Source organism: Podarcis cretensis (assembly GCF_951804945.1).
Source record: "Podarcis cretensis genome assembly, chromosome: 2".
Lineage (NCBI taxonomy): Eukaryota > Metazoa > Chordata > Lepidosauria > Squamata > Lacertidae > Podarcis > Podarcis cretensis.
The window spans coordinates 20,497,146-20,524,415 of NC_137171.1; the positions used below are offsets into that span (position 1 = coordinate 20,497,146).

General features: G+C 43.3%; 3 protein-coding genes and 1 long non-coding RNA gene across 7 annotated transcripts in view; 2 read left to right on the forward strand and 2 right to left on the reverse strand.

Moving 5' to 3' along the window:
* ATAD5 (ATPase family AAA domain containing 5) overlaps positions 1 to 3,052 on the forward strand; it is a 29,949-nt gene extending 26,897 nt beyond the window's left edge. Inside the window, exons 22-23 of the mRNA XM_079965739.1 lie at positions 1,827 to 1,994; positions 2,287 to 3,052. Of these exons, the coding sequence (XP_079821865.1) occupies positions 1,827 to 1,994; positions 2,287 to 2,365 (247 nt within the window). The 3' untranslated portion in view covers positions 2,366 to 3,052. The remainder of the gene's footprint in view (positions 1 to 1,826; positions 1,995 to 2,286) is intronic.
* On the reverse strand, positions 1,991 to 2,315 carry LOC307210170. The gene is made up of 2 exons (XR_013835898.1): positions 2,211 to 2,315; positions 1,991 to 2,084 (listed from the first exon to the last, which is right to left on the reverse strand). It is a non-coding gene; the product is annotated as an uncharacterized lncRNA (long non-coding RNA).
* A 1,315-nt stretch (positions 3,053 to 4,367) lies between the features above and the next one.
* TEFM (transcription elongation factor, mitochondrial) lies at positions 4,368 to 11,134 on the reverse strand. 3 transcript variants are annotated; one of them, XM_079965624.1, is made up of 4 exons: positions 10,569 to 10,684; positions 8,336 to 8,799; positions 6,688 to 6,837; positions 4,368 to 4,907 (listed from the first exon to the last, which is right to left on the reverse strand). In XM_079965624.1, exons 1-4 carry the CDS (start codon positions 10,603 to 10,605, stop codon positions 4,470 to 4,472), a joined length of 1,089 nt encoding a protein of 362 aa, XP_079821750.1. In that variant the 5' UTR covers positions 10,606 to 10,684; the 3' UTR covers positions 4,368 to 4,469. The 3 variants fall into 3 exon arrangements, with proteins under 3 accessions (XP_079821750.1, XP_079821752.1, XP_079821751.1); XM_079965626.1 differs by lacking the exon at positions 10,569 to 10,684 and adding an exon at positions 8,881 to 9,373; XM_079965625.1 differs by lacking the exon at positions 10,569 to 10,684 and adding an exon at positions 11,089 to 11,134 and having other exon boundaries at positions 4,380 to 4,907.
* A 222-nt stretch (positions 11,135 to 11,356) lies between these two features.
* The window catches only part of RNF135 (ring finger protein 135), a gene marked incomplete at its 5' end in the record, with an annotated part of 230,923 nt that continues 215,009 nt past the window's right edge, over positions 11,357 to 27,270 (forward strand). Inside the window, 8 exons of one of the 2 annotated variants that reach the window (XM_079965512.1) lie at positions 11,357 to 11,722; positions 12,374 to 12,463; positions 13,688 to 13,894; positions 14,863 to 15,025; positions 17,308 to 17,400; positions 18,512 to 18,613; positions 19,985 to 20,599; positions 24,876 to 25,636. In XM_079965512.1, coding sequence (XP_079821638.1) covers positions 11,357 to 11,722; positions 12,374 to 12,463; positions 13,688 to 13,894; positions 14,863 to 15,025; positions 17,308 to 17,400; positions 18,512 to 18,613; positions 19,985 to 20,514 — 1,551 coding nt within the window. In that variant the 3' untranslated portion in view covers positions 20,515 to 20,599; positions 24,876 to 25,636. Of the gene's footprint in view, positions 11,723 to 12,373; positions 12,464 to 13,687; positions 13,895 to 14,862; positions 15,026 to 17,307; positions 17,401 to 18,511; positions 18,614 to 19,984; positions 21,013 to 24,875; positions 25,637 to 27,270 lie in introns of those variants that run through there. The other variant, XM_079965513.1, reaches the window with a different exon arrangement.

Sequence of the window (27,270 nt, forward strand, 5' to 3'; positions counted from 1 at the left end):
CCCCTTCTGTTTTCATGTTGTGAATATTTATTTGCAGAGGTACCTCTAAGCAGTTGAAGCAGTCAAGGGAGACTGCTTGCACAGTATCCATGTATGCTTTGGAAGAGCCATGGAATGTTGGTTGTGGGCTAATTATAGTGTTTAATTATTACAAATATTCACTAATACTCTAACATTAGTTGGAGTCTTGGGGATGCCTGGTTTTTAGGTTGGGGTGTTTTTTTGTTTTTTTTTTTTGGTCCCGTTTCGGCCTCAGTTTAGCTATAATAAAGATGGTAGCAGAACCATCTTTCAAATATGGGGCTGCCCAGCCATGTGTGAAATGGAAGGAAGGAAGAGATTTTAACAGCAAAAGGTCATTGCAAGTAAAATACATGGAATCTTTTCTCTGCCAGCCATCTTACACCTCCCCACAGTATGAGCCTTTTGTGTACCCATGCGCAGCAAGCCCCTGTGAACTGGGAAGAGGTGGTAAAACATAGAAATAAACAGATAAAACAATGTTCTGGAATTGAAACGGCAACAACATTATTGATTGCAGATGTCAGTAAGCTTTGGCTGAGTATCCTGAGTCAGCTGCCTGACTGTGGGCTGACACAGGTACAGTGCTATCTCGGGTTACATACGCTTCAGGTTACATATGCTTCTGGTTACAGACTCCACTAACCCAGACATATTACCTCGGGTTAAGAACTTTGCTTCAGGATGAGAACAGAAATCATGCTCCGGCGGCGGCAGCGGGAGGCCCCATTAGCTAAAGTGGTGTTTCAGGTTAAGAACAGTTTCAGGTTAAGAACGGACCTCCGGAACGAATTAAGTACTTAACCTGAGGTACCAATGTAAAAAGATGACACCCCCCAGGCCAACATTTATAAGTTATATAAGTTTCTTTTAAGCCTGCCATTTGGGACACATGCAACCTAATTTTGAACCTATTACTTATTTAAGTAATGCATATACCATTTTTCAAGCAAATCTCACAAAACAATTTATGCTATTGATTGATTGATTGATTGATTGATTGATTGAATTTATATATAACCCTATACCCGGAGGTTTCAAGGCCGTTCACAGAACAAAATCGAAATATAAAACCACAAAATATATACTCAAAATAAAAACAACAACCCAATAACCCTCCCCCACATTTTAAAAGGGCATAGGATGTCAATCAAATTGTTTAATAGCTTTTATTGGTGATGCAGGGTTCTTGTTATGGCAGAGGTTTGACAGAGTTCAGGTTACATTGCGCAGGTAGCCAAGAGCAATAGAAGAGATCAGGAACAGCAAGCAGAGCCAAAAGCGGTTCAAGTGACCATATTTAATAACCAGGTCTCTGTAGGCAGAACCATCACCTGCAATATTTCCTAAAGCCCCCACAGCTTGCTCACTGATGTGCATATGGGGGGAAGCCAGCAAGGATATAAAGGTAGGTATTGCTCCACCATCTACAACAGCTTTTGTCTGTTCAGACGTGCCAGAGGCAATATTGGTCAAATGCCCAAGCAGATTCAAACTGAAAAGGGCTGCAATCTACCCTTCCCAAGAAGGATACAAGCTTTGAGATCTACATCAGAACTACTTATTGTAGTATATTTGAAAAATGTTTGCTTTTAATGGGATGCTTGCTTGAGGCTAAATCCTGGGTTCTATAAGGGCAAAAATACTAGAACTGGATCATAAAAATTCAGGAATTAAATAGATGCTGGTTCAGCACAGTGTAACAGCGATTGTACATTGGGCACATTTGCTGAAATTTAGTCGTGTTATTTCTTGTTAAACTATAGCTGGGACAGAGGAAAAACCTATGTGCTTTTATTTTGCAGCATTTACCATAATGCACAGAAGAGGTTGGAAATAATTAAAATGGTATTTTCCAGTAGACCTTCTTTAAATCTTTGTAACAGACAAGCAAGTGTAGTGGATTACCTGCCTATTCTCCGCAACATCTGCAAGTTGGAGAAACAGAAAGAACAGGGGAAAGCCAAAAGAAGGTAATCTTCATTCATGTTATTAGCAACACAATCATGTTCATATCTTATCAGGAGACACACACTGCAATCCTATGCTCACTTAACATTAAACTCAGTGGGACTTCTGAGAGGACATTTGTAGGACTGCACTGAACCTGTGCATCAAAACTGATATTCATGTAGACAAAATGTATTAAATATCTTAATTGTGAAAGAGTCATGTAAATTTCATGTCACTTTTAGCATGCTGCATTTTCTTTCCCTTCTTTCTTTCAAGAAGACAGACCATTTTTCTTCATTTCTTTTCCAACAGATTTCTCCACTACCTTGAAGGAATTCACTTTGATTTTCCAAGAGAAATTTTGAACAGCCTGGCAAATGACTTTCCATAAAACAAACCTGTAGGACCTTTGAATATACATTAATGGTTTTATATGTACAGAGTGTTGCTTATATTGTGAATCTTTTAAGTATTTAAAAATACAAACTGTATTTTGTATGTATCTATCACCCAAGGTACTTTCCACATTCCAAATGCAAAGTGACTATGTGTTGAAATCTACACCAGATGCATTCAAATACAATCTGAAGCATATCAAGCCCATTGCTGTAACTACTGGATTGGCTGACTTTTTAGGGTGTGGGTTTTGTCCCATATATTCAGGCATAATACCGTGTTTATAAGGTGCTATTCTAATTTCCACATAAGTATGGTGCTACTTGGGAAAAGATTAGCCAGCTGATAATGAGGTAACTGTAAACTTTTTTTGCTCTTTCATTGCAAAGGCTGTATTTGGGCTTGGTTTTATGTGTGTGCATATGAGCCAGTAACATTTTCTTCACCAACACAGTAAGGTCTTCAATCATTTGGGAGAAATAATCTGTGTTTTGTAAATTTATACTAAAAGTTCTACTGGGTTGTATAGTCGTATTTATCTGTATTTATCTGTAATCCTGTATATTTTATTTTTATACTATCTGATATTTTCCTACCACTACACTTGAAGTTCTTCTGGGTTATTTTTTAATTTTTTTACCTACAGCGAAATAATAAATATCTGGATGGGCTTTGAAACCTATTTCTTGCAGGGTGACTTTTAGATGTAAGAGTAGACATTTACCCCAGTTATAACCATTAATCATACTTCTGAACTAGGAAAGCATTTGAAAATTGCTGAAGACTGCTGCCTACATGTCGATAAGTTGGAAAAATAGCCTATATGTATATATTAATAACAACTCTTTGCCACTCTATCACTAAGGTTCTCTGAATGGCTTATACTAAAATGCAGCCCAAAACCATTAAAATCCTTAGTGCTGTTCTCTTTGAAGCAATAAGAAGATCTTGTATCAAGAGCTGTGGAAAGCTTTTTGAAGTAGCAGCAAAATGTAATCATTTTAAGAGGTCTGTCTGCTCAAACCAAATGCTCATCTAGTCCACTGTTCCAGTCTCACAGTGGTCATCCCTGTTGTCTATGGAAACTGCACCACCATATAAGCATATCAACTGGCAAGCATTTAAGACCTTCCACCAGGAATCCAAAACGTTCCATAGAATCCAAGCATTTAGCATACTGCATCTTTGTTTTGTTACTTTGGACAGCAGAGGCAAACAGTAGATGATCCAAGACTTGTTAGCGATGGTAACTTTTTATTTAGATTTAGCTTCCATAGTTGCTATGTGGAGCTATAAGGATAGTAGCAGCTCTGAAAGGAAATGGGCCTATATCATGAATCTAAACATCTGATTTGGTTTGCGTACAGACATGTTATTAATGATACCATGATTGTCGGAAGGGGAGCAGGTACCCCACCTGTAATCTAAATGTAGATCCTGTTACATTCACATTAGACCTGCATCTAAGGCGGGGTTAGCAAATTGCGTGCCCTCTAGATATTACTCAATGATAACTCCCATCATGCCTGACCATTGGCCATGCTCACCAGGGCTGATGGGAGTTGAGAGGCCAACAGTATCTAGAACACACCACATTAGCTAACCCTGGCTTTGATGCAAGTCTCATGTAAATATAACAAGAACTACTAGGTTTAGGTTACAGATGGGGAACCTGCTCCCCTGCATGTGTTTTAGGACAACTCCCATCATTCCTGATCATTAGCTGTGTTGGCTGTGACTGATGAACAGCTGGAGGGCTTAGAGGTTCCCTATGTCTAGTTTTAGGCACTGCACCACAGTTTTATGCACCTGTCACTTAATTCATGCTGTGAGGCTGTTACTAACCATGGTTAAAATGATCCTGTTTTATGTTCTTCCACTTTTTTTCAGTCAATCCTAACCTAAAAAACACCTCATGTTACTATCAACAATCCTGACGCAAAGTGTTTCTACACATTTAATAATTTTAATAGGTCAGCAGGAATTAAATGCTGTTTTCCTATCAGTCTTCCATGTGCACCCCATATACAGTGAATCAGTTGGAACTTATTGTACAGATCATCCATGACAGCAAAGAACAAAACTGAATAAGATAAGAACTAAGTTGTATTGTTCAGTATCAGTAGCTCATAAAAAGCTATCGCCTGCAGCAAGGAATCACACAGCTCTTCGTCTCTCCACTGTTTGTTTGATGACAAGACGTTTCGATAATTTACTACCTGCTCTCTTGAAAAGTTCACACGGGGCTCGGCATGCGTAACAGATTCTAAGAGAAACTGTTTCACAAGGTCTATTCCACTAGTTCGCGAGTCCCCAACCATCAACTCAAAGTGCTTTCCTACAGCACTTCGGGCCATACTTAATACTTTGTACTGGCCATCCTGCGAAAATGTTTTTTGTAACAACGCATAGAGCATGGCTTCCACTGTACGAAGATGTAATGTTACTGGAAACAGATTTGCATTCAGAGCAGAAAGTCCGCTTTTTTCCAAGACATAAAAATCTGCTTCAGGAAGCCGGGATATTACTGAAGAAATCTGAAATAAACAAGCACTGAATAAATAGTAGCAATCCATCATAAACATAGTATCTCCAGTCCTATGAGATATGTTTTACACTATTTTTTGGTTACCCAGAGCAAGTAATTATATACAGTAGGATGAAGTACATTTTAGAAAGTTTTGGGTCTTGCAGCTAGCTGGCTCTGTACATTATCATTAGGAAGGGTGAGATGGCTTGTCTCAAGCAGTAGATTATGGGGATCCCTTAAAGGGCAGCAAACTCAAATTGTATCACCATTAAGGAAGCGGGAGGAATTGGACCTTTTGACTTCAACCCACAAAATGTATTGAGCTATTTTTGTTCATACTCCTATAAGCACCTATACTTTGATAATTAACAAAAAGATCAGACACAGTAGTTCCAGCAATGGGATTTTAAAACAAGGAACAACTTGTCCCCTGGGAGCTGACACTAGCTCAAGCACATGGACTGCAGTAGCATCAATCCTAGTGTTCAAAAGCGGCTCCCTTTCCTGTACAGAGCATCATACAAAAAACATTTTACAACAGAAGTGCAGTCGTACCTCGGAAGTCGAATGGAATCCGTTCCGAAAGTCTGTTCGGCTTCCAAAAGGTTTGGAAACCAAAGCGCGGCTTCTGATTGGCTGCAGGAAGCTGTGGAAGCCCTGTTGGACATTCAGCTTCCAAAAGAATGTTCGAAAACTGGGACATTCCCAGTTTTTGATCATTTGGGAGCCAGAACTTTTGACTCCAAGGCGTTCAGGAGCTGAGGTACCAGCCTTTTCCTCTACTAGCCCCAAAACTAAGACTAGTGGCACAACCTTGTACCACAGGAGACTCTTAACTCTCTTTCAAACGAATAGATTCAACAGGAAGTGAAGCCATGTTTTAGGATTAAGCTGTCAAGGCTTCTAAGAAATTCATCTGCCAGTATGAAATACAAACAAATTTGAGATGTGGCTAAAGCTTGTTTCTACAAGGATGCAGAACAAGTTAACATTTTTCTGTTTAACCTACTGGATCCCTGAACGGTTTCAAAGTAAGGCTGGTTCAACATATGAAAGAATTTATCTTAAATCCTTTTTTTTTTTTTTTGAATGAGGGGAATCTTACACATTTTTTTAAAAAAAAAATGCAACATGAATGGAGCTAGAATCATTAACTTAGATGAAGAGATGTCTTTTGTGAGTAAATAGGCACTTCCAATTGAGCAAGGAGTGTGCTGAGGGCACCAGTCACAAAATGGGTACCATGGAGGGGGTTACGGCATAACACAAAATTAGACAACCACACCCAACCACCTTATTTTTACCATGGGAAGTCCTGCTGATTCTGATTATGGAGATCACACATGCACACAGATGTTGTTGCTACCGAATAGCAACAGGGATCATTTTTCATATCAGGAAAAATATACAAGGTAGCTACACTCAGTTCACAGGCTTTAAAGGTACCTGCACTTTTTGCTCCATAACTTACTTTCTAGGAGGGCTTAGAGACCTACTTTAAAAAAATATCAAAAGCTCAGGAGTCTGGGGTACCACTGGAAGCCTTCACAGCTGCCAGATGAGTGACCTCTGCACTAATCCAATCAATGGCTTAGTTCAAAGCAGCAGGACTGGAGGAGGAGCAAGTGGCCACAATCTCTTCTGTGGAGCTCTCACACACTTGTACCAAACCATGATTTGGCTTCGTGGTTTCTGCAAACTGGGTCTATATGTAGCTAACAGAACCATGCTGCTCCCAAAAAAAATATGCTGTTAGAAAAATTGCATACAATCAAAACTTGGCTTACCTCTTCAAGATAGACGGCTGGCATATAAGCACCTTTCATAAACATAGTGCACTCCTGCTGCTGCCAATCCTGAACGGCCAAGCGTCTATTAACATGAGCCCATGCAATTTTGCGAGTGCCAAAAACAATGGATACAATGCTATTGGCAGTCTAAAAGGGAGCATAGGAAAGATTTGTTGGTACTTACAGCATTAACCACATCACGTTTTCCAATACATAATTCCCCCATCTCCTGTTTGCTACAGGTTGTAAAAATCTCCCCAGAATGAAGGGTATAACACTGTAAATGCAGTTCTGAGTTTTACAAAAGAAGAATGGCAATTAGTCTCGCTAAGATGGTTGTAAACCAGGGGTCGGCAAGGTTTATCTTGCCTGGGCCGGATCGGTCCCGTAGAGATTCCTCTGGGGGCCGGATCACGTGCCCGAGAGTTTTGGCATCTGCGCAGACGTGATTTCCAGCACTGCGGAAGCAAGTCCCTGTCGCGTGCTGGTTTAGCACAGCGCATGAGCGGGCAGCTCAGTTCGGGGGTGGCTCGTGGGCCGGTCAAACGACCTCCGTGGGCTGCTTCCTGCCCATGGGTCTTAGGTTGGTGACCCCTATTGTAAAAGCTAAGGGGCAATTCTTCACACATGCAGGTTAAACACGTGGCAGAATACAGAAGTGAGTAGTTGGCTTATGCATCCTTATTCACAGAACAAATAGCTACTACAGTGGTGCCTCGCAAGACAAAAAGAATCCGCTCCGCGATTCTGTTCATCTAGCGGTTTTTTCGTCTTGCGAAGCAAGCCCATTGACGGCTTGGCGGGTTAGCACTATTAGCGGCTTAGCAGCTTTTAGCGGCTTAGCGGATCAGCTGATAAGCGGCTTAGAAAAAGGGGGGGGGAGGGAAAAAAAACCCGCAGGAACTCACAAGACATTTTCGTCTTGTGAAGCAAGCCCATAGGGAAATTCGTTTTGCGAAGCGCCTCCAAAAAAGAAAACCCTTTCGTCTAGCGGGTTTTCCGTCTTGCGAGGCGTTCGTCTTGCGGGGCACCACTGTAATATGAAGCACTGTATAAATCCTAAGCACCCCCACAAGCAGTGCCCGACTGCACAATCTTCTTGCCATGAGAAATGGCTGAATTGCATTCATGACCTACTCTCATAGGCAGTATGTGCAGATACGTTCCTTCACCTTGCTGCACAGATACCCACATGCTTGGGCTGTGAGTGAGCTCGTTTTAAGACATTTCTTATAAAATGTGCATTGTCCAAAGAACAGTTCTGCCCACCCGAGGGAACTTCTGCCTCATGTTTCTTGAACAGCAGTGCCCCCCCCCTACAAAATAACAAGACAATTGCTATTGAGTAAGCTTTAAAATGCACTGGGTTTGCTGGACAAGTTTTTTTTTTTTAATAATCTCACTGAGAAAATTCAAGCCCTTTGGTACCTTCAGAGGAAGTTTTTGAATCCACCATTACACATAATTCTGCCTAACCATCTAAAATATTAAAAGCCACACAGCTGAATTTCATTGATATTTACTCAGAAGTAAGCCCTGCTTGATTTAATGGGATTCAATGACTTGTTCCCAAGTTGCATGACTGAAGACTTAATGTTACTATGTGGGAAATGGCAATATTCATAGGACCGAATGAAAACGATACCTCTAGCCGCTCTCTTTCTATATCAGGTTTGATATATTTCATTGCAGACGTGACACTCTGTATTTTTTTCTCTTTTCTTTCTTCTTTTGCATTGGGATTGAGAATGAAGTTGCAGACTTTAACAGCTGTTTTATACTGAAAAAGAGGAACTTCTAGTAAGCACTGTAAATTCCGAAATGGCCCATGCTTGTTCCTGTACTCTATTATGTTCATGGACTTCCTTCCTCGCATTAGTTTCACAGCACTAAGTTCTTTCTCGGATGCTGAATTTAGTAGCTGCAAAACAGTAGATTTCTGCTCTGTAGAATACAAGTCATCTATTGAACGTTTTGCCTCCTTAAAATTCTCAGCTGCTGATGCAGAATTCAGGTGTGTGACATATGTTGACTTCTTGTGACACAGTAGAAGATATAAAGGTTGAAGTGAAGATGAACCAAATGGAACCTGCAGAAAGCATCTTCTACCTGAAAATAAAGCGCCTGTCATGTTTGAGTCATTTCACCAGCATGAGTAATATGTTGAAAAATTCGGTGGATTGTACACACCAATTCTCATCACAGATCTATCAAAAAGGCCTTACTGTTCAGGATCTTCTCTACATTCCTCTCCAAAACTTGTAAATAGATTCTCAATGTCCTGTAATTGTTATGCCAAATAATAGGGAATAGTTTAGCCAAACTTTTCTGTGCCAGTCAGCAATAAAAGACACAAGTAGGTTTATTGAACAGGACTTCTGAATACACGTTTATTTTATTTTTAAAACATCCTGCCCTTCATCCTTGGAAGAAGAATCTGTGTGATGGGCAAAAAAAGAATATTTTACGTATTCTTTCTCAAGAATCCAAGGTTAGTTAGTTGGGTATGTTTAATCTGGATAAGAGGAGACTGACAGGAGATACGATAGCCATCTACAAATATTTAAAGGGCTGTCACATGCAGGATGGAGCAAGCTTGTTTTCTCCTGCTCCAGAGACCTGAACCAATGGATTCAAGTTACAAGAAAGGAGATTCTGACTAAACATGAGGAAGAGCTTTCTGACAGTGGAACATACTCCCTTGGGAGTTGGACAACTCCCTTTTAATGGAGCTTTTTATGCAAGCTGGATGGCCATCTGTCACGGGTGATCTAGCTGAGATTCTTGCATTGCAGGCAGTTGGACTAGATGACCCTTAGGCAGGGCCAGATTTAGGTTTGATGCGGCCCTAAGCTAGGTAATGGGGCCCTTTATATGCCCAGCTGTCCTTTGTCAACAACAAATTGTCGCTGGTTTTTGTGTTGAACATATGCTATATGGTAATTTATGGACCTAATAGGTATCTAAAGCCATTTGCACATAACAAAATACAGTGGTACCTCGGCTTACATACGCTTCGGGTTACATACGCTTCAGGTTACAGACTCCACTAACCCAGAAATAGTACCTCGGGTTAAGAACTTTGCTTCAGGATGAGAACAGAAATCGTGCTCCGGCGACGTGGCAGCAGCGGAAGGCCCCATTAGCTAAAGTGGTGCTTCAGGTTAAGAACAGTTTCAGGTTAAGAACCGACCTCCAGAACGAATTAAATGCTTAACCCGAGGTACTACTGTATGTATTTTATCAAAGTAATTGTTGAACTTATCTTGCTGGGGTATAAATAATTTATTATTATTATTATTATTATTATTATTATTATTATTATTATTATTATTATTATATTTTGGAAATGTACATCCAGTTTCTTTTTTCCCTTTATTTTTTTGGGTGGCGCCCAAGAGAACCCAGCGTTTTGATTTAAGACAGAGCTTTTCAACCTTTTAGAGTCCGTGGCTCCCTTGACGCAACTACCTTCTTTCTGCAGCATCCCTGTGGGGCTCAGGAGCCCAGTAACGTCACCCCTTGCCTGCACAGCCGGCAGCCCCTCACCCTTTCCAAACGCCTTCCCTTGTGGGGAGTTCCCTCGGCCTCCTCTCTTCTCCCCTCTCCTTGAGGCAGCTGCTGCCCCTGGTCTCTGAGCTGCCCCAAAGAGAGGTGCCCCCCTCACACTGCCCCACAGGGCCTGGAAAGCACCCCCTGGCCAGCCCCAGAGGCACCATTCACCCAGGGAACTTGCAGCCAGGGCTGCTGCTGCAACAACCAGCTGTGCCGGCCTTTGGGAGGAAGATGCAAGAAGGCCTCAGCGAGGCCACCCGCTTCTCTTCCAATTCCCACCCCGTTAGGAAACCTTCCCTCGAAAGCACCAGTGCCGTCTCTACCTGCCCGGAGAAGGTCGGGAACCCCTCTCAAGCCCATCCTGACCCACTTCGGCTCGGTGCAACACGCTTCTCCTTCCCCCTTCTCCGCCTCCGTTCCATTGGCACGCCCTCAAAAGGAGTCCGTCCCCCCACCCGGCAACCGAAGCCAGTGCGCATCGTTCCGGCTCTCCCCCCCCCCCGCGGCTCTAAGAAAGTCAACACGCGTGTTTCCCTCGGCCGCCGCCGCTGCTCGTGTGAACCCGCGCTTCTGGACGCCCCCACCCGTTGTCTTTTGCCGGGGGTGGAGATGGGAGGGCTGCTCCTTGTTTTCACTCCTGAAATGAAGATGAGAGAACTGCTTCGCGTGTGACCCGCAGCTGTTTTCTACACGGGAGCGCGTCCCTTCCCACGATCGGAGGCTGAGAATCGCAAAGGGTTATTATACTCGTGAGCGCTCTAACGTGAGGATGGAGACCACACACACAACCCGCGGTCCTTCCCCGCGCAACTGGTTAGGGGGAGGCTAGTGGAGGCGACGTACCTCGGCTGCTCCTGACTCTGCACTCTTGCATTCGCACGTTCAGGCCTGCCCGGCAGCCGGGACTACATTTTACACGGCGGAGAGGCTGTTGAAAGCCACATATTCACAGCTCTTCGCCCGCCCCCATCAAAAATAGCAACAAGCCCTGTGATAGAGAAGAGGAGCGGAAGCGCAAACTGCTCTCTTTTCCTTCCAAGTACAGAAATTTTTCTATCCTAATACTGTAAAAGAAACTGAAAGTCCCTCAGAGCTCTGCCTCCCTGCAGCCATGGCTACCGCTGCGGAGGCTGTTGATCTTGCTAAGAATTTGCAGGACGAATTGACTTGCTGCCTTTGCCTGGATTTTTTTAACAAGCCAGTACTGATTATAAAATGTTCCCACAGCTTCTGCAAGGAGTGCATCTCTAAGCACTGCAAAAAGATGGGGCCCAAGGCATTGTGCCCCAGGTGCAGGGGGGAGCTCCATCAAAATAATTTGGTAGACCATAGATCACTTGCGAACATAGTGGAAACTTACCAGCAGATTAAGAAAAACCACCAGGAATTGTTGGGACCCTCCTGGAGAGAGCACCAAGCAGCCAGAGGATCCCATGATCTGAAGTTGTCAGCTGGAGTTTTCCCATATCAGCTGAAGGTATGTACCGGCTTGATGAGGACGCTGTTGACACATACATTTGTGGCTGCGTGACTGCAAAATCTAAGGACAATTAGATTATATGTGGCAAAGGATAAGCAACTATCAAATGCCACAGGCAAAGATCAAATACCAAAGGCAATTCTTGTCGGTGGGTAGTACACATATTAGGCTGGGACTGGTCAAATATTGAGTTTTGATAAAGCACTAAAAGATTAGGAGGTGTACATGCTCATATGAACTGGTTCTAGAACTTCAAGCAGCAGGGTTTGATTCCTTAATGGCAGGAGGACTAAGTGTTACATTTCAACGGGACCGAAGGAAAATATCTCCCGCTGTATAGCAAAGAAAATTTGATAATGGCTTGTATTCAAAGTAGTGCTAAGTGCTTCCTTGGGAAAGTGGAAAAACCCCCTCCTCCCCTTGACCCTACCCCCCAAAAATATGTTTGTGGTTTTCTAACCCTCCAGAGCAGATACTTTGCCCATTCCTTTGTTGCCACATTTTGCACCTCTTGTTGGGGAAGCACCTGAAGAAGAGCCTCGGATGAGAATCGCAGGATCCCGGTCAATTCATATGGGAAAGGCGGTCTGTGAGGTATTGTTTTCAAGATCTAGGTTTATATGTGGCTTGTGGTTTTCCATCCTCCAGGAAGTGGTGAAAATAAGTGAAGTCTGCAAACAAATAGAAGTGGCGTTTGAAGCAATCGACAAGTGCACGAAGGACAGCGCTGAAATGAAGGTTGGTACCTGAATGAGTTGCGATGATATGTTTGGCTTCTTTCTACCCTCTCCTCTTCTGGAACATGTAGAGGCCTTTCAGGGTTGTTGTTTATTTGGTCAGAGAGTGTTCAGTTGAGGTCTGCCGTGCCCCTTCCTCATAATTCATAAGATTTCAGGGGGATGGCATGTTCTAGTATCATAGAACTGAAGAGCTGGGAGGGACCGCAAGAGTCATGTATCTAGTCCACACACACACCCAGCAATGTAGGAATCTTTCACCCAACTTGGGGCCCTGAGATTAAGAGCCACATGCTCCACCGACTGAGCTATCCAATTTGGTTATTACAGCGGTACCTTGGTTTTCAAACGTAATCTGTTCTGGAAGACTGTTCGAGTTCTGAAACGTTAGGAAACTAAAGCATTTACTTACGGAAACATTTACTTATGGAAAAGTCAATACGGAAGTCACGTAGCATGTTCAACTTCTGAAAAGTATTTGAAAACCGAAGCATGTACTTCTGGGTTTTCGGCGTTCGAAAAACAAAACGTTCGACTTCTGAGACGTTTGAAAACCGAGGTGCCACTGTACATCCATTCGCCCCAATATTCCACATACCACAAGAGGCCATTTATTAATTCAATTGAGTCAAGTTGTAAAGTTGTACTTCGAATTGTGCTATCCTAGTCTGTAGATCATAAGCCAGATATTGATATGTCCCTTCTTATACAAAATCCCATAGTTTTAAAGAGGCAGAAGCCCATGTAGGGGTTGAGAATTCCTCTCTGTGGGATAGAGGGGGAGCTGAACTACAGTGGTGCCTCACAAGACGAAAAGAATCCATTCCGCGATTCTCTTCGTCTAGTGGTTTTTTCGTCTTGCGAAGCAAGCCCATTGACGGCTTAGCCGATTAGTGCTATTAGCGGCTTTTAGCGGCTTTTAGCGGCTTATCAGTTTAGCGGATAAGCGGCTTAGCGGCTTAGAAAAAGGGGGGGAAAGGGGAGGGAAGTCGGAAAAACTTGCAAGACATTTTGTCTTGCGAAGCAAGCCCATAGGGAAATTTGTTTTGCGAAGCGCCTCCAAAACGGAAAACCCTTTCGTCTAGTGGATTTTTCGTCTTGCGAGGCATTCGTCTTGCGGGGCACCACTGTATCCCAAAAGCATTTTGAAGAGTTGTGTCACACCTCTTGGGAAGCTCTGAGCTTATGTGTCCTCCTAAATCAGCTTCTCTTCCCTTGGTTTTAGGATTCTGTATCTCGGATCAAAAGTTCCATTAGAGAAGGCTTCAGTTTTATGAAGAAGTATATTAATGATCAAGAGGAAAAGGTGCTGAATGTTATTGACGAAGAATGTGCTGCCGCTCAACAAAGCATAGACTTAATGAATGAGCAACTCACAGCAAGAATTGACAGGCTTTTGGAACTGCAAAGTAACTCTGAAGAAGTGATTAAGGTAAAAGCGGTGGGGGAGGAATGTGATTAACGGTGCACACTTACTTGGATATAAGATCGACTGAACAAATTGGATTTGTTTTCTGTGAAAACAAGTATAGGATCGAGATGCATGCCATTGTGGCTTTTCCAGTGCAATACAAAAATAATGCCTAAACTTACTCTCCAATTCTAAAGATAGGATATGTAAATTTGGACCAACTCCCAGCATCCCTGAACCTAGAGGAAACTTCCCCCTTTGTTTTTTTTGTAGCACTTCTGAACATAAACCCTAAGGCAGCATTTAAATTTCATTTTTCTCAGTCCTCATGAGTTACGCAGAAAATTGAGAATCATATTTGAATGGGCTCGGTTTATATTGGCTGCATCTTAAGGACCATATGCAACTTATTTCAGAGTGAACCTGTCAGGCACAATACTTGTAAAAACATTTCTGTTATGCCAGGTTTATCAGATAGGCTGATTTTAACACTTTGCCTGCTGATTTTAGTAATTCATCTCATGATTTTTAAAAATATTGTAGCAAGCCTTGAGTTCTTATGTGAATAGAATGTAGAATAGCATTTATTGCATTCATCCATAGACCACAGCAGAAATCCTTTGTGATTTAAACAAGTGGCATATAAACAAACAAATAAATATTTGTTTTCCAGGAGCTCCAGGATTAAAATTTTAGGGCAAAAGGAATAACAAATATATGTGACAGAACTGGAGGATTTTAGAAACGCCATTCATTCATACTAGCCCCTGAATTAAAACACTTTTTTAAACTTTCTATTAATATTATCAGCATTCTTTGGAAGGTTTTAGACTGCCCTGGATAGATTTATGTACAGATGTATTCCAGATTTTTTTTCCCCATTGGAAGTTTTCAGTACAAATCTATACTTTTCTAACTTAAGAATTGTCAGAAATCCTTCCTGGAAATGTTGCTTGTTGTTGTGACAACCCCCCCCCCCCCATTATTAGAATACCTCATCGGAACAAGAAGTTTCCATCGGTGAGCCTGTCAGAGTGACCGAAGTTGTTCTTGGTGTTCAGAAGATTTCTGGCATCATATATGCAGTGGAAGAGTTCAGAAGGCAGCTGAATAGGGCAGTGCTGGAAAAATGCCCCAGGCAGCAGCCTCATGGTGAGTGGAGTTTGAAATTTTCCACTAGCTAAAGGAAGTCTGAAATGTGTTTGATCATTACCAAGCCGAGTCCTGTAAGATGCTGAAGAAGTAAATAGGAGTCTGCATACTTACACCAGTGTAGTGCTGACAGCCAGAAACATTCAGGTAGTACCAGTGGCGTAGCGTGGGTTATCAGCACCCGGGCAAGGCAAGTAATTTGCGCCCCCCAACCCATGGATTTGCGCCCCCTAACCCGTGGATTTGCGCCCCCTAACCCGTGGATTTCCCTAACCCCCAGATGTTGCGCCCGGTGCGGCCGGCCCCCCCTGCACCCCCCACGCTACGCCACTGGGTAGTACTGCCTTGGCTGGATCAGACCATGTCTGGCATTGTGTCTGACAATGATAGCAGCCAAATGCCCATGGGAAGTTAGTGAGGAGGGCTTCATAGATTATTTGCCCCACCACAGAGCACTCTGAATCTCTGGAATTTCCCACTACAGTCATACCTTGCGTTACAGACACTTCAAGTTGCGTTTTTTTGGGTTATGGACTGCCGAAAGCCGGAAATACCGGAACAGGTAACTTCTGGGTTTTGGTGGTCGAGCATGCACAGAAGCACTAAATCACGTTTTACGCATGCGCAGAAGCGCTGAATCGCAACCCACGCGTGCGCAGATGTGCCGCTGTGGGTTGCAAACGCTGCATCCCGCACGGATCATGTTCGCAACCCGAGTGTCCACTGTATAGGTCTTTTTTTAAAAATCAGATCTTAAAAAATGTAAAGTGACCCCTGACCATTAGGTCCAGTCGTGACCGATTCTGGGGTTGTGGCGCTCATCTCGCATTATTGGCCAAGGGAGCTTCCGGGTCATGTGGCCAGCATGACTAAGCCACTTCTGGTGAACCAGAGCAATGCACGGAAAAGCCGTTTACCTTCCCGCTGGAGTGGTACCTATTTTTCTACTTGCACTTTGACATGCTTTTGAACTGCTAGGTTGGCAGGAGCAGGGACCGAGCAACAGGAGCTCACCCCGTCGCGGGGATTCAAACCGCCGACCTTCTGATCAGCAAGTCCTAGGCTCTGTGGTTTAACCCACAGTGCCACCCGCGTCCCAGTTTTCTTAATCTTTACAGCTGTGACAATTTGTATTAGTGCAGTGAACTTGATTTTGGATTAATATATTAAGATATCCACACATATGCATACAAATTCAAGGTGCTTTCTTCACTCGACAGACACCCTTTTCTTTTTCCTGTTCTGCCAACACTATGAGTACTGGACCCTGTTTGTCATACAGACAGGACTGCTTGATGAGAGGTTTATTCTGCTGAGACTGCTGTTTCAGTTTTGGTGAAATGGGGAATTTTAAAGAGGAAATATTAAGGATAGCCTTTCTTTTTTTAAACTGTGAGTGATAGCTGCTATTATTAGCAATGTGTTTGCATTGTATTTCCTGCAGTATCCCAGAAGGGAACCTCTGCTGAGGTTTTGATAATAGGCAGATTTATTTAAATTGGCTAATTATTAATCGACAAGTTCCTTTGTTGATTGGCAGCTCTAGTGCTTATATTTCCCCACGTGTGGACGTGTGCATAATATTTAGTAATTTTAGGCCAATGTGAGTAATTACAAAGATGTTTAATGATACAGTGGTACCTTGGGTTACATACGCTTCAGGTTACATATGCTTCAGGTTACACACTCCGCTAACCCAGAAATAGTGCTTCAGGTTAAGAACTTTGCTTCAGGATAAGAACAGAAATCAGGCTCCGGCGGTGCGGCGGCAGCAGGAGGCCCCATTAGCTAAAGTGGTGCTTCAGGTTAAGAACAGTTTCAGGTTAAGAACAGACCTCCGGAACGAATTAAGTACTTAACCTGAGGTACCACTGTACTCCAAAATCCACAGTTGGGCAATACCTTTATTTGGACCCACTTAAAGTATCACAAAGGTGTGGCAGATTTTGTGAGTTTTCGAGAGCTCCTCATCAGAGAAGATGGTGCGCAAAAGTGGGTAGGGACAATAAAAAGACAAGGGTTTAAAAATTAGGCTGCATGTTGTTGCCATGAGGTCTGCTCAAAGACTCAGTTCCAAGATGTAGATTGTTGTCCAAATAAGTCCCTCGCATATACAGAAGTTTTTACTTTGAATATGAGTTTAAGGACCCCAGATTCTCATCTAATTCAGATCTGAAACCATAGTCTGCAAAGAAGGAACAATTTGACATGTGCTGTCAACACAGGCTTCACGTTTCAATAATTTAACTGAGCGTGCTTTTTTTTTTTTTTTTTTGCTGCAGAATTTTCTCCAGGAACAAGTAACATGACTTGTGACTCTAATGATATCCAAACCGACGTGGCAGAGGATGAAATTGCCTCCACCAGCAGTTCTTGTGAGTAGTTAACTAACTGAATCTTATTCCTTCTCTGTTGCTCTCATGCGCTTGAGTGATTTTACAACTTTGAGCAGCTGCACAGAAATTCATGGGACTGCAGTCTCACGCTTCAAGTTGTGGCAGAAGTTTTTTTCTGAGTTGAAAGCCACAGCTCCCTCTAGTTAATATTCAATGGGCCCCTGGATCTTTTCTAGAAAAATAGTGCTTTAAATGTTGAGCACTGTAAGAAATCAAGTAACTTCTCTGTATAGTCCCACACTGCGTGGTCTCAGAGCACATGAGGTTGGTGAAGCTAAGCAGGTGTAGGTCTGGTTAGTTCCTGGATGGGTGACCACATGGTTGCATCGCAGAAGAAAGATTGAATGGAAATGTAAGAAAAGTAAATAAATACAGTCGTACCTTGGTTTTTGAACTGCTAAGTTTTGGTTCCCGAACACTGCAAACCTGCAAGTGGCTATTCCGGTTTGTGAACTATTTTTTGAAGCTGGGGCTTCCACGGCTTCTGATTGGCTGCAGGAGCTTCCTGCAGCCAATCAGAAGCCACGCTTTGGTTTCCAAACGTTTTGGAAGTCGAATGGACTTCCGGAACAGATTCCATTTGACTTCCAAGGTACGACTGTAAATGTATAATCCCAGGGAGGAGTTTTTAGGGCCACCTGTATATTCTGCAGCTATCACATGACAGCATCCCTGGTTAAGGACCTCTTACTTGCAAACAAAGGGACGCGGGTGGTGCTGTGGGTTAAACCACAGAGCCTAGGACTTTGCTGATCAGAAGGTCGGCGGTTCAAATCCCCGCAACGGGGTGAGCTCCCGTTGCTCGGTTCCTGCTCCTGCCAGCCTAGCAGTTTGAAAGCACATCAAAGTGCAAGTAGATAAACAGGTACCACTCCGACGGGAAGGTAAAAGGCATTTTCGTGCGCTGCTCTGGTTTCTCCAGAAGTGGCTTAGTCATGCTGGCCACATGACCCGGAAGCTGTACGCCGGCTCCCTTGGCCAATAAAGCGAGATGAGCGCCGCAACCCCAGAGTCGGTCACGACTGGACCTAATGGTCAGGGGTCCCTTTACCTTTACCTTACTTGCTAACAAGGGGACTCTCTTTATTAGCACTCCATCAAGATTCTCTTCAGGGAACCAGCTGCTCTTCTTCAGCAACGTTATCGGCCAGAGATAGACCAATGCCAGCAATTTCAAGTCAGTTTTCTCAGTGTAAGTATAAGTCACTGTATATACAAGATAGTGGTGTTCGGAAGTGTGGACATGGCATTCAATGAACCCTTGTTTTGGTACTTCAAGACCTAGATTGATTGTCCTACTGCTGAATTCTGTCAGCTTATGTCCGGTTAAAGCAGTGTCGGATTTACGTATAAGCTAAACAGGCTATAGCTTAGGGCCCCACTCTCTTGGGGGCACCCCAAAAAATTAAAGGAAAAAAACAACTGGATGTACATTTCCAAAATATAAGATAAAAAACAAATAAAATAAAACCTACATACAATTAGAGCTTAATAATAATTTCACTATTAATATACTTCTTCTTAATTGTATTTCTCTATTAATATACTTCTTCTTAATTATTTCTTTGATAAAAGACATATTTTGTTATGTACAAATGGCTTTAGATACCTATTAGGTCCATAAATTACCATATAGCATATATTCAACACAAAAAAATAGTGACAATTTGTTATTGACAAAGGACAGCTGGACATATAAAGGGCCCCATTACCTTCAGTAGCTTAGAACATCATCAAACCTAAATCTGGCCCTGAAGAGTCATACTTGTTTGTTTGTCTGTTTTAAGAGTCAAACCTTCACACTGAAATCATGAACTTGCTTTCTTTCAATCCTATGTTTTGAAAATACAGCATGGCATCTCTTAAGCTTTGTTAACTGATAGCTTTCAGAAAGCCTGTTCATTGGTACATTTAGTTTTACTGAGCTGCAAGATGTTTTGTAAACTTCTCCAGATTGTGTGAGATAGGATCTGGTTCTAAATGATTTCCTAGCCACAGAGAAATATTTGTCATATACAGTACTCACCCCACCCCCACCAATGTACTTTGGGATTTTTAATTAAATAGCCATTATACAAAATGAGCATTGATTGATTAATTGAATTTATATACCACCCTATATCCAGGGGTCTCAGGCCGGTTCACAGGATAAAATCAAGATACAAAACCACAGAATACATAAATATAAAAACAACAACCCAATAGCCCCCCCCCTTACAAAAAAACACATTTCAAAAGGGCATGGGATGTAAATCAGATCAGCCAAAGGCCTGGTTAAAAAGAAACGTTTTTGCCTGGCACCTAAAGGTGTATAATGAAGGCGCCAGGCGAACTTCCCTGGGGAGAGATTTCCACAAACGGGGAGCCACTGCAGAGAAGGCCCCGTTCTCCTATTGCCACCCTCCTGACCTCTTGTGTAGGAGGCACATGAAGAAGGGCCTCAGAAGATGATCTCAGAGTCCGGGTAGGTTCATATTGAAAGAGGCGGTCCTTGCCTGTTAAAGAAATTCTCTTGATCCAGCACGTTTATCTTGTTTAATTTAAATGATTTTGCTTATTATAGGGGCATCCTATGTGACTTTTGATCCCAAGAGGGCCAGCAACGTGCTTCAATTCACAGAAAATAAAAGGACAGTCTCTGTGACCTCTGGGGACTCTGACTATGAATATTGTCCGAAGAGATTCCGCATCAGCCAGGTGTTGGGCTCCCAGAGTTTCTCTGAAGGGTGTCACTACTGGGAAGTTAGCACCAGAAACAGCATAGGATGGGCTATTGGTGTCGCCAGTGAGGACATTGGTAGGAGTGACAAGCTAGGGAGAAGTGAGGTGTCCTGGTGCATAGAATGGTCAAGTAAATTTCTCTCAGCATGGCACAGAAATGAAGAAACTCCAATTAGTGAAGAGAAACCTCTGCAGGTTGGCGTTCTCCTGGACATTCCAAGCAATCGCTTATCTTTTTATTCTCTCACTGGTAAGGTAACCCTTTTACATCAGTTTGAAATCCATGTGGTAAACCCTGTCTACCCGGCTTTTTGGATCTATGGTACAGATATAGGTGGCTTCTTAACTATAAAAGATATCAAAAGGAATTAACCAGAAGCGGTTTAGTCATACTGGCCACATGACCGGAAAGCTTCTGTGGACTAACGCCTGCTCCCTCAGCCTGAAAGCAAGATGAGTGCTGCAACCCCATAGTCGCCTTTGACTGGACGTAAGTGTCCAGGGCTCCTTTACTTTTTATTACCTTATACCAGAACTATAAATACATACCGTCTTTATGCTGATTTGCCCTGGAGATTCCTGAGAATTGTAGTTTGGTTAGCATGCTTCCCTTTTTGATGTGTGAATTGCTCCCCCCCTTCCCCTCTGAGAGGAAATTAATTTACAGTGATACCTCAGGTTAAGTACTTAATTCGTTCTGGAGGTCCATACTTAACCTGAAGCACCACTTTAGCTAATGGGGCCTCCTGCAGCTGCCACACCGCTGGAGCACGATTTCTGTTCTCATCCTGAAGCAAAGTTCTTAACCCGAGGTAATATTTCTGGGTTAGCGGAGTTTGTAACCTGAAGCGTATGTAACCTGAAGCTTATGTAACCCAAGGTACCACTGTACTTACTAAGCCAGTTTGACTCTAGTGTGCCAATACAGTGGTACCTTGGTTCTCAAACTCAATCCAGTCTGGAAGTCTGTTCGACTTCCAAAACGTTCCCCAACCAAGGCGCGGCTTCTGATTGGCTAATTGGACCGGAAACAATTCCGACGGTCGAAATGGATGTTTGGCTTCTGAAAAATGTTCACAAACCAGAACACTTCCAGATTTGTGGCATTCGGGAGCCAATTTGTTCGTCAACTAAGCCGTTTGGGAAACAAGGTACCACTGTACTGTACATTGTCACTGGATGGAGGCTACAGAATTATGGCTGTAGAAAGAGCTTCAGGTTTGGAATGTTATCGCATGCTCTTTGAACAGAATGCCCAGCCTAGCACATGAGTGCTTTTCAAGTAGTACTAAATTGCCTATATTAATCTTGTTCCTAGCAGCAGTTTCATATCTGGCAAAGCAGATTTATCATTCATGCTAAATAATGCAGGCAGAAAAATATTGCATGTCTCTTTTTAAGCCATATTTTGCAGTTTAGAACATGTTCAGATGCTTGACCAGTGTTTATAGTTACACAAATCTTCAATTTCCAGTAGCTGATAACAACCCGCCCCCCCCACACTGGAAGTTCACCAATTTACTGAAAAGAAGTCAGAAGGTTGTCTTCTCTCTTCTGTTCAAATGTAACAAATTAGTTTAGCATGAACAAGGTTTGTTCACCCATTTCCCCCTCCTAAAAAACACACAAAAAAACTTTCTGGTGCTGGGAGCCAGCTTGTAATCCAGTGACTGATACAGCTGCAGCAGAAAATACCAGCTGCAGACCAGCTGTTGCTTAGGAAGAAGGCAAGTGTTTATTTTTATGTGAATCAGCTTCCATTGTTTCATGTCACGTGGTACAAAGGTCTCCTTTCCACAAGGGCCAGGAATCCAAAATGATCATAACTACAGTGGTGCCTCGCAAGACGAAATTAATCCGTTCCGCGAGTCTCTTCGTCTTGTGGTTTTTTCGTCTTGCGAAGCACGGCTATTAGCGGCTTAGCGGCTATTAGCGGCTTAGCGGCTATTAACGGCTTAGCGGCTTTAAGAAAAAGGAAACAAACTCGCAAGAACTCGCAAGACGTTTCGTCTTGCGAAGCAAGCCCATAGGGAAATTCGTCTTGCGGAACGACTCAAAAAACGGAAAACTCTTTCGTCTTGCGCGTTTTTCGTCTTGCGAGGCATTCGTCTTGCGAGGTACCACTGTACTGTGCTCCATTTCCTTCCCCAGTTAGAGAGGAGCCTTTATTTACACCAGGGTGCAGACACAGGTGGCGCTGTGGTCTAAACCATTGAGCCTCTTGAGCTTGCCGATCAGGTTGGCGGTTCGTAGTCCCCAGGACGGGGTGAGCTCCCATTGCTCAGTCCCTGCTCCTGCCAACCTAGCAGTTTGAAAGCACGCCAAAAGTGCAAGTAGATAAATAGGTACAGTACCTCTCCAGCGGTAAGGTAAACGGTCTTTCTGTGCACTGTTCTGGTTTTGGTGTTCCATTGCGCTAGAAGCAGCTTAGTCATGCTGGCCACATGACCTGGAAAAACTGTCTGTGGACAAACACTGGCTCCCTAGGCCTATAAAGCGAGACGAGCTGCTGCAACCCCAGAGTCGTCTGCGACTCGACATAACTGTCAGGGGTCCTTTACCTTTACCTTTTTTAGGGGAACATGTGGCCCTCCAGACGTTCTCTCTCTCTTTATTTTTTTTTGGAATAATTTTTATTTTATTACTTTTTTCACAAATATCGCCAATCAAACAATTTCCCCAATAACATATTTCATCTTTTGGACTTCCCTCAGCTTCTCTGACAATCATCCGTGTTTAAATTTTTATCTACGCATTCCCCAAATTTAGTATCGCCTTTTAAGATACCTTTATAAACATAATTACATTCTTGCAATATTCCTTATTCTTTCACAAAGCTTCTTTAAAACCTACTAGCGTTGTTTGCTCATCACATACACTCTTCAAATACTCCGAAAATTTTTCCCAGTCCTCTATGAACTTGTGATCTCGTTGATATCTAATTTTCCCAGTTAGTTTGTCCAGTTCTGCATAGTCTGTTAACTTGTGGCTCTCCAGACGTTCTCAGCTGTGTAGCAACCCCCGCTGGCACCTGGGAGAGCCAGTGTGGTGTAGTGGTTAAGAGCGGTGGACTCGTAATCTGGGGAACCGGGTTCGTGTCTCCGCTCCTCCACATGCAGCTGCTGGGTGACCTTGGGCTAGTCACACTTCTCTGAAGTCTCTCAGCCCCACTCACCTCACAGAGTGTTTGTTGTGGGGGAGGAAGGGAAAGGAGATTGTTAGCCGCTTTGAGACTCCTTCGGGTAGTGATAAAGCGGGATATCAAACCCAAACTCTTCTTTCAGCAAGGCATTTGACAAGGTGCCCCATGATATTCTTGTAAAGAAGCTGGTAAAATGCGGTCTTGACTATGCTACCACTCAGTGGATTTGTAACTGGCTGACTGACCGAACCCAAAGGGTGCTCATCAATGGTTCCTCTTCATCCTGGAGAAGAGTGACTAGTGGGGTGCCACAGGGTTCTGTCCTGGGCCCGGTCTTATTCAACATCTTTATCAACAACTTGGATGATGGACTCAAGGGCATCCTGATCAAATTTGCAGATGACACCAAACTGGGAGGGGTGGCTAACACCTCAGAGGACAGGATCACACTTCAAAACGACCTTGACAGATTAGAGAACTGGGCCAAAACAAACAAGATGAATTTTAATAGGGAGAAATGTAAAGTATTGCACTTGGGCAAAAAAAATGAGAGGCACAAATACAAGATGGGTGACACCTGGCTTGAGAGCAGTACATGTGAAAAGGATCTAGGAGTCTTGGTTGACCACAAACTTGACATGAGCCAACAGTGTGACGCGGCAGCTAAAAAAGCCAATGCAATTCTGGGCTGCATCAATAGGAGTATTGCATCTAGATCAAGGGAAGTAATAGTGCCACTGTATTCTGCTCTGGTCAGACCTCACCTGGAGTACTGTGTCCAGTTCTGGGCACCACAGTTCAAGAAGGACACTGACAAACTAGAACGTGTCCAGAGGAGGGCAACCAAAATGGTCAAAGGCCTGGAAGCGATGCCTTATGAGGAACGGCTAAGGGAGCTGGGCATATTTAGCCTGGAGAAGAGGAGGTTAAGGGGTGATATGATAGCCATGTTCAAATATATAAAAGGATGTCACATAGAGGAGGGAGAAAGGTTGTTTTCTGCTGCTCCAGAGAAGCGGACACGGAGCAATGGTTCCAAACTACAAGAAAAAAGATTCCACCTAAACATTAGGAAGAACTTCCTGACAGTAAGAGCTGTTCGACCGTGGAATTTGCTGCCAAGGAGTGTGGTGGAGTCTCCTTCTTTGGAGGTCTTTAAGCAGAGGCTTGACAACCATATGTCAGGAGTGCTCTGATGGTGTTTCCTGCTTGGCAGGGGGTTGGACTCGATGGCCCTTGTGGTCTCTTCCAACTCTATGATTCTATGATTCTTCTTCTCTTCTGGGAGGGGCTAAAGTTATTGAACTCCACCACCCTACAGCACTCAAAAAAACAAGGAACCGCAAGCCCCCAAGGCATGGTGGTCACCATGCCACACAAAAGACTCCCGTGCCGCCCTATAGACACCCATGATGCCCAACGCCCCCCCCCCAACCAGTGTGGACTGCCCCCCCCCAGCTACCTACACTACTGGTTCTCCTCCAACTCCCAGCAGCCCCAGCCAGCATGCCATACAGTAAGGGATGGTGGGAATTGTCATCCGACAATCTTCGGAGGGCCACAGGTTCCTCACCTCTGGTCTGCACAAAAGTTATGCTAGGGAGCTGATCAAATAGCACAAGGAATTAGGGGTCTAATGGTCAGTGCCTAAAGCAAACTACACCAACTTATTGCTCTCCATATGGTGCTGATGGGCGTTGTAGTCCAAAACATCTGGAGGGCATCAGGTTGGAAAAGACTGCATTATTATTATTATTATTATTATTATTATTATTAGCCATCCATTTGACTGGATTGCACCAGCCAACCACTATGGGTGGCTCCCAAAAGTATATTAAAAACAAGATAAAATGTCAAACATTAAAAACTTCCCTATACAGGGCTACCTTCAGGTGTCTTCTAAAAGTCCTGAGATTTATCAAGAAAAGCGAAATGCCAAAGCAACTTTGTTTGACCTCTTGGAGGTTTTTAGAATATATCTTTTGATGCTGCTTTTTACTTTATAATTCCAAGAGTCGTAGCTCTACAAATGATAAACATAAAGCCAATTTAACAAAATTATTGAGGCTGACCTCCTTTGCAATCTTATGTTCACTTTTTTATAGTTTACATATGCAGGAGGATAGTAAGAACTTTGCAGGGTTCAGACACACTTTGTAGAGATGATAAAGTCTAGAATGTGGGTCAAGAATAAATGAAGGTATATTAATGTTTGGGGTTCTTTTATATAATATCGTTCTGCTTTTTTATGTTCGCTGGCTGTTTTGTAGAATTTTACAATAAAATTGTGAAACACGAGGCATCCAAAATAACTTTCTAAAATTCTCTAATAAAATGGCTTTATTTTTTAGCACACAAGACTTTCTCTTGTGCTGTTTCTATAAACCATTTCTGTTTGGATGACGGCACCCCACCAGCTTTGCTCCGTGCTGTATCTCTTAAAACAACCATACAAATACTTGTTGTGAAGCAGTGATGGCCAAACTTGGCCCTCCAGCTGTTTTGGGACTACAACTCCCATCATCCCTAGCTAACAGGACCAGTGGTCAGGGATGATGGGAATTGTAGTCCCAAAACAGCTGGAGGGCCAAGTTTGGCCATAACTGAAGGAAAGTTTTGTTTCTGCACATCAGAAAACATTGCATTCTGACTCGTTCTTAGTCTGACCTGTTCTTAGTGCTTGGTTGACCACATTTACAAATGAATGCTGTATATTAATCACCGAGTAATTGTTTAAGTCTTGCCATATTAACCACTAGTAATAGTTTAACAAGGAGGTTTTCACGCCTGTCCAATTCTGTGTTCCCTTTCCCAGCCTTTGGTCTATTGATGATTAATGCCTATATGCAACCCTTGTATTGTATTTGTGTTGACCAATCAGCAATAAGCACATATGTGGCAATGCTGTAATATTCAATAAAAGAGACTCCTCGAGACATGCTCGAGAGGATGCCTCCCAGATGACACCTGCTACTCGTCTGTCATTTATTCCAACCCAACACATAACTGTTGTGGAGACTGCATTGGGAAACAACCAAAGTGCATCATATTGAACACAACAGGGCTGAAGCACAGCCCATTAGGTAGAGCATGAGACTCTTATCTCTGGGTTATGGGTTCAAGCCCCGACGTTGGTCAGAAGTAGGGCTGCCACATGTCCTGTATAATACAGTACAGAGTTGTCCCTTATTTCAATTTAAAATGCTACATCCTGTATTGACAGTTTTGTCCTGTATTTCATGTTGTCTCTCTGTCTCTCCCAGGGTTGTGGGTTCTAGCCTGACGTTGGCCGAAAAGGTTCTTGCATTGCAGAGGGTTGGACTAGATGACCCTCGTGGTCCCTTTCGAATTTTACAGTTTTGTGATTCTGAGACAGCACACTTCCAAGCTAACAGCACACAGGGAATGAATGGATAGAAAACTGCAGTGCTTTTTTCTGGGTGGACGCGGGGGTACGCATACCCCTAAACATTTTGTGAAACTTTGTACTTTTGTCCATTTACTGTATTTATTTTCCCCAATTTGAAATGTAAAATGGTGATTTTCTTGAGTCAAAATGAGAGTACCCCTAAACATTTTTAGAAAAAAAGCATTGGAAAACTGGAGGATGGTGTGTGTTAGTGACCCTCTTAATTCAGCCTTTGTGTTTCTCTGTAAGAAGAATATTTCAGACTGGGGAGCCGTTCCACATCCAAATCTCAATGGCGCCCCTTCCTATTTCTTCGCACGGGTTACCTCTCTCGTTCAACTGACAACCGGAAGTGCCCCTCTAATCCCCTCGCGCCCGTAACCCTTTGGGTGCAGCTTCCCGCGCTGAATTCATTCCCACTCCCGTCGCGAAAACGAAGCGGGGTACTGCCGCTCTAGGCTCATAAGACTTGAAGGCGCCCGACGGCAACATACTGCACAAGGCCTTTCACCATAGAGCTCGGCATGGCTAGAGCGGCGACGCTCCCTCACGGCCCTCGGCCGAGGCATTGCGGCGG